The 6,654-nt window shown below is 61.6% G+C and overlaps 1 protein-coding gene across 1 annotated transcript; it reads right to left on the bottom strand.

The window, feature by feature from the left end:
• TMEM276 (transmembrane protein 276) lies at window positions 1–4,442 on the bottom strand. The gene is made up of 3 exons (XM_066570038.1): window positions 4,409–4,442; window positions 2,965–3,056; window positions 1–1,655 (listed from the first exon to the last, which is right to left on the bottom strand). The coding sequence occupies exons 2-3, from the start codon at window positions 3,040–3,042 to the stop codon at window positions 1,164–1,166; spliced, it is 570 nt and encodes a 189-aa protein (XP_066426135.1). The 5' UTR covers window positions 3,043–3,056; window positions 4,409–4,442; the 3' UTR covers window positions 1–1,163.
• Window positions 4,443–6,654: the final 2,212 nt, after the last annotated feature.

A 6,654-nucleotide genomic window follows, 5' to 3' on the forward strand; every position in this document is an offset into this window, starting at 1 on the left:
AGTGCCACCCTGCCTTTAATGGTGTCCCAACAATGCCACCCCATTGGCACCCCAGTGCCACCACCTCCAACACCATTGTGACCCCAGTGCCACCACCCCAGTGTCACCCAAAGCCACCCCAGTGCCACCAGCTGGGTGCCACCCCAATGCTACCACCGATGTTCCACCAGTGCCACCACTACTGTCACCCCAGTGCCAGCCCAGTGCCACCACCACTGTCACCCCAGTGCCACCACCCCAGTGCCACCCAAAGCCACCACAGTGTCTGTCACCACCTCACTGTCACCACAGTGCCACCACCCCAGTGCCACCACCCCAGTGCCACCACCCCAGTGCCACCCAAAGCCACCCCAGTGCCACCAGCTAGGTGCCAACCCAGCCTTTAATGGTGTCCCTGCAGTGCCACCATCCAGTGTCACCACCAGCAGTGCCACCCCAGTGTGACCCCAGTGCCACCACCTCCACCACCACTGCCACCCCAGGGCCACCAGCACTGTCCCACCAGTGCCACCAGCACTGTCACCCCTGTGCCACCACTGTCATCTCAGTGCCACCACCCCAGTGCCACCACCTGGGTGCCACCCAAAGCCACCCCACTGCCACCAGCTGGGTGCCACCCTGCCTTTAACGGTGTCCCCACAGTGTCACCACCCCACTGTCATCTCAGTGCCACCACCCCAGTGCCACCACCCCAGTGCCACCACCTGGATGCCACCCCAGTGTCACCACCCCAGTGTCACCCAAAGCCACCACAGTGCCACCAGCTGGGTGCCACCCTGCCTTTAATGGTGTCCCCGCTGCAGTGCCCCCGCCCCGGTGCCCCTCGGGTGTCCCCTCAGTGCTGTCCCCAGTGTCCCCTGCCCCGCTCCCGCAGTGTCCCTGCAGTGTCCCCTCAGGGCTGTCCCCAGTGTCCCCTGCCCCGCTCCCACAGTGTCCCTGCAGTGTCCCCTCAGTGCTGTCCCCAGTGTCCCCTGCCCCGCTCCCGCAGTGTCCCTGCAGTGTCCCCTCAGGGCTGTCCCCAGTGTCCCCTGCCCCGCTCCCACAGTGTCCCTGCAGTGTCCCCTCAGTGCTGTCCCCAGTGTCCCCTGCCCCGCTCCCGCAGTGTCCCTCTGTTGTCCCCTCACTGCTGTCCCGTGTCCCCTGCCCTGCCCTCTGTTGTCCCCTCAGTGCTGTCCCCAGTGTCCCCTGCCCCGCTCCCGCAGTGTCCCCAGCAGTGCCACGCTGGCGGCCGCCCTGACCCAGGGCACGGCCCCCGGTGCCACCGCGTCCCCGAGCGCCACCAGCGCCGCGGCCGCCGCCCCGGGGACGCTCCCGGTGAGCAGCGCCAGCGCCAGCAGCGAGGCCGCCGTCAGCGCGGTGACAAAGTGACCCGCGGGGACAAAGTGGCCCTCGGTGACGAAGCGTGGCCACCCCGCGGCCAGCGCGGCCACCGCGGTGCCCGAGGCCAGCAGGAGCCCGGCGGTGGCGCCGTCGCCGCTCAGGCGGTGGCACCCGAAGGCCACCAAGGGCTGGGACAGCACCGAGCAGATCCAGGAGCCCGGCGGGGACGGCGGCGGCGCCTCGGGGACAGCGCGGTGGGGACACGGAGGGGACAGCGCGGAGCTGGCGGCCACCAGGGCCTGCAGCAGGAAACCGGCGGCCGGGCCAGGGGTCACCTGCGGGGACAGCAGGGGGACATCACAGGGACAGCAGGGGACATCATAAAGGGACATCAGGGGACATCACAGGGGGGACATGGGGGTGTCATGGGGACACAGGGGACAGCAGGGGACATCACATGGGGGACATGGTGGGGACATGGTGGGGATGTCATGGGGACATCAGGGGGACATGGTGGGGACATTACAGAGGGGACATGGGGGTGTCATGGGGACAGCAGGGGACAGCAGGGGGGACATGGTGGGGACATCACAGGGACGTCCCAGGGTGCCACCCCAATGCTACCACCAACGTCCCACCAGTGCCACCATCACTGTCACCCCAGTGCCACCATCAGCACCAGCAGTGCCACCACCACCACTGTCATCGCAGGGCATGGGGACGTCATGGGGACAGCAGGGGACAGCACAGGGGGGACATGGTGGGGACATGGTGGGGATGTCATGGGGACATTGTGGGGACATTGTGGGGACATGGTGGGGACATTGTGGGGATGTCATGGGGACATGGAGGGGACATCGTTGGGACATGGTGGGGACGTTATGGAGACATCATGGGGACATTGAAGGGACATTGTGGGGACAGGGGTGGTGGCCAGGGCACCTGTCACCCGTAGGGACATCAGGGGGACATCGAGGGGACATGGTGGGGACACTGAGGGGACATGGTGGGGACATGGTGGGGACAGGGGTGGTGGCCGGGCCTGTCACCTGTGGGGACATCACAGGGGGGACATGGTGGGGATGTCATGGGGACATTGAGGGGACATTGAGGGGACATCAGGGGGGCATTGTGGGCACAGGGGTGGGGACAGCTGGGGGACATGGTGGGGACATGGTGAGGGCATTGTGGGGACTTCAGGGACATCGAGGGGACATCATGGGGATGTCATGGGGATGTCATGGGGACATTGTGGGGACATGGCGGGGACATTGTGGGGACATCATGGGGATGGGGTGGTGGCCGGGCCTGTCACCTCTGGGGACATCATGGGGACATCATGGGGACATTGAGGGGACATCGTGGGGACATCATGGGGACATTGAGGGGACATCGCTGGGGACATGGGGACATCATGAGGACATTATGGGGATGTCATGGGGACATCGTGGGGACCTTGTGGGGACATGGTGGGGCCAGGGGTCAGGGCACGGCACGGGTGGCACAGGTGGCACAGGTGGCACAGGTGGCACGGGTGGCACAGGTGACACTATCCCCCCTGCCCCTGCCGTCCCCACTCCCCCTGTCCCTGGTGTCCCCAGGGTGTCCCCAGGGTGTCCCCAGGGTGTCCCCGGTGTCCCCAACCTGTCTGGCGGTGAGGGCGCAGCCCAGGCTGGTGACACAGAGCAGGGCGTGTGACAAGGCCACCCCGGTGTCCCCCATGGCTCCAGGGGGACCTGCGGGGACAGCGGGAGGTCACAGGGTCCCCTCCCCTCCCCCACACTGCCACCTCCCCCCGGTGTCCCCTCCATGTCCCCAAGGTGTCCCCACACCCTCCCCAGTGTCCCCTCCATGTCCTCAAGGTGTCCCCAACCCCCCCTGTGTCCCCAACCCCCACAGTGTCCCCTCCATGTCCCCAAGGTGTCCCCAAGCCCCCCCAGTGTCCCCTCCATGTCCCCGAGGTGTCCCCAACCCCCCCAGTGTCCCCTCCATGTCCCCGAGGTGTCCCCAAGCCCCCCCAGTGTCCCCTCCATGTCCCCGAGGTGTCCCCAAGCCCCCGCTGTGTCCCCTCCATGTCCTCAAGGTGTCCCCAACCCCCCCAGTGTCCCCTCCATGTCCCTGAGGTGTCCCCAATCTCCCCCGGTGTCCCCTCCCATGGCCCCAAGGTGTCCCCAACCCCCCCAGTGTCCCCTCCATGTCCCCAAGGTGTCCCCAAGCCCCCCCGGTGTCCCCGTGTCCCTCCCCGGTCTCCCACTCCTGTCCCGGTGTCCCCAAATCCTCCAGGTGTCCCCAAGCCCCCCCTGTGTCCCCTCCCAGTGTCCCCCAGCCCCCCCCAGGTGTCACCAAGTCCCCCCATGTGTCCCTGTGTCCCCAGTGTCCCCAAGCCCCCCCAGGTGTCCTCATCCCCCCCCCCACGCTGTCCCCAAGCCCTCCCAGGTGTCCCCATGTCCCTCTGTCCGCGTGTCCCGCTCTTGTCCTGCTGTCCCCAAGCCCCCCCCATCCCCCTGTCCCTGTGTCACCCCTGTCCCAGTGTCCCCAAGCCCCCCCAGTGTCCCCAAATCCCCCCAGTGTCCCCCTGTCCTGATGTCCCCCTGTCCCAGTGTCCCCAAGCCCCCCCAGTGTCCCCCTGTCCCCTCCCCTTTCCCGCTTTCCCCGGTGTCCCCAAATCCCCCTTGGTGTCCCCAGGACCGCCAGATGTCCCCAAGCCCCCCGTGTCCCCGTGTCCCCACCCCTGTCCCGGTGTCCCCACGTCCCCCAAATGTCCCCAATCCCCCCCTGTCCCCCCCTGTCCCGCTGTCCCCCAAATGTCCCCAGTCCCCCCCCAATCCCCCCCTGTCCCCCCCTGTCCCGCTGTCCCCCAAATGTCCCCAGTCCCCCCCCAATCTCCCCCTGTCCCCCCCCTGTCCCGCTGTCCCCCAAATGTCCCCAATCCCCCCCTGTCCCCCCCTGTCCCGGTGTCCCCCAAATGTCCCCAGTCCCCCCCCAATCCCCCCCGTGTCCCCACCCCTGTCCCGCTGTCCCCCAAATGTCCCCAATCCCCCCCTGTCCCCCCTGTCCCCCCCTCCGTCCCCGTGTCCCCCGCCGGTACCGCCACTTCCGGCAGCGGCCGCGAGCCCGGAGCGCGCGCGGGGCCGGGGGCGTGGCCGAGCGCGCTGATTGGCTGAGAGCCCTACGGGGGCGCGACCGAGCGCTCTGATTGGCTGAGAGCCCTACGGGGGCGCGACCGAGCGCTCTGATTGGCTGAGAGCCCTAAAGGGGCGTTGCCAATTTCTGATTGGATGAGAGCTCTGCTGGGCGGGGCTGACGAGCCATATACGGGCATCGAGCCGCGGTGGGCGGGGCTAGGGGCTGTGGGAACACCGGTGGTGGGCGTGGCTCTGTGTGGGCGTGGCTAATTAGGGCAGAGAGGGCTGGGGATTGGCTGGGTTATGGGTGGGCGTGGCTAATAGGGCAGAGAGGGCTGGAATTGGCTGGGTTATGGGTGGGCGGGGCTAATTAGGGCAGAGAGGGCTGGGGATGGGATAGTGGGTGTGGCTTGATGTGGGCGGGGCTAATTAGGGTAATTAGACCTGGGCGATTGGATTGAGGGCGTGGTTATGAGTGGGCGGGGCTAATTAGGGTAATTAGGGCTCCGGATGGGATACCGGGTGTAGATTGATGTGGGGTTTTGGGTGCTGAGCGCTGGAATTTTGGGGTGTTGGGATTTTGGGATTTGGGATGTTGGGATTTTGGGATTTGAGATATTGGGATTTGGGATTTTGGGTGCTGGAATTTGGGGATGTTGGGATTTTTGGATGTCGGGAATGTTGGATTTGGGATGTTGGATTTTGGGATTTTGAGATTTGGGGATTTTGGGATGTTGAGATTTTGGGATTTTGGGATGTTGAGTACTGGAATTTTGGGATTGTGGGGTTTTGGGGATGTTGAGTGCTGGAATTTTGGGATGCTGGGATTTTTGGATGTTGAGAATGTTGGATTTGGAATGTTGGATTTTGAGATTTGGGGATTTGGGGATTTTGGGATGTTGAGTGCTGGAATTCTGGGATGTTGGATTTTGGGATTTTGGGGTGTTGGGTTGTGTTTGAATTTTGGGATTTTGGGGTGTTGGGATTTGGGGTTTTGGGATGATGGGATTTTGGGATTTTGGGATTTGGGGATTTGGGATGTTGGGTGCTGGAATTTGGGGATGTTGGGATTTTTGGACGTTGGGGATGTTGGATTTGGAAGTTTGGATTTTGGGATTTTGGGATGTTGAGTGCTGGAATTTTGGGATGTTGTATTTTGGGTTTTTGGGGTGCTGGGATTTTGGGGATTTTGGGATGTTGAGTGCTGGAATTTTGGGGATGTTGGGATTTTTGGATGTTGGGGATGTTGGATGTTGGGATTTGGGGACTTTGGGATTTGGGGATTTTGGGGACTTTGGGATTTGGATATTTGGGGATTTGGATCTTTGGGGATTTGGGGATTTCAGGATACGCTGAGATTTTGGAATGCTGGGATTTGGGGTTTCAGGATTTGGGATTTCGGGAATTCAGGACCCTGGGTTTTCAGGATATTCTTGTATTTGGGGATTTGGGATTTGGAGATTTGGGGTTTCGGGATTTGGGATTTCAGAATTTGGGGATTTTGGGACTTTGGGATTTGGAGATTTGGGGATTTCAGGACCCTGGGATTTCAGGATACTCTTGAATTTGGGGATGCTGGGATTTGGGGATTTGGGATTTGGAAGATTTGGAGTTTCGGGATTTGGGATTTCAGGATTTGGGGATTTCAGGATTTGGGGATTTGGGATTTCAGAATTTGGGGATTTTGGGATTTCAGAATTTGGGGATTTTGGGACTTTGGGATTTGGAGATTTGGGGATTTCAAGATATTCTTGAATTTGGGGATGCTGGGATTTGGGAATTTGGAGATTTGGGGTTTCGGGATTTGGGATTTCAGGATTTGGGGATTTCGGGATTTGGGGATTTGGAGATTTCCGGTCTCGGGATTTCAGGATTAGGGGATTTCAGGATTTAGGGGTTTGGGGATTTGGGATTTCAGAATTTGGGGATTTCAGGATTTAGGGATTTGGGGATTTGGGCATTTCAGGACCCTGGGATTTCAGGATACCCTTGATTTTGGGGATACTGGGATTTGGGGATTTGGGATTTGGAAGATTTGGGGTTTCAGGATGCAGGGATTTCAGGATTTGGGGATTTCAGGATTTCAGGATTTGGGGATTTTGGATTTCAGGATTTGGGGATTTTGGGACTTTGGGATTTGGAGATTTGGGGATTTCCGGACACTGGGATTTCAGGATCCTCTTGGATTTGGGGATGCTGGGATTTGGGG

Source organism: Molothrus aeneus, unplaced genomic scaffold (assembly GCF_037042795.1).
Source record: "Molothrus aeneus isolate 106 unplaced genomic scaffold, BPBGC_Maene_1.0 scaffold_198, whole genome shotgun sequence".
Taxonomy (NCBI): Eukaryota; Metazoa; Chordata; class Aves; order Passeriformes; family Icteridae; genus Molothrus; species Molothrus aeneus.

Bases quoted from the DNA above. Each gene is read 5' to 3' on its own strand.
- TMEM276 (XM_066570038.1), bottom strand. From the start codon at position 3,042: ATGGGGGACACCGGGGTGGCCTTGTCACACGCCCTGCTCTGTGTCACC. The intron at 1,656-2,964 runs GTTGGGGACACC...CTGTCCCCGCAG, and splicing joins GCGCCCTCACCGCCAGACAG to GTGACCCCTGGCCCGGCCGC.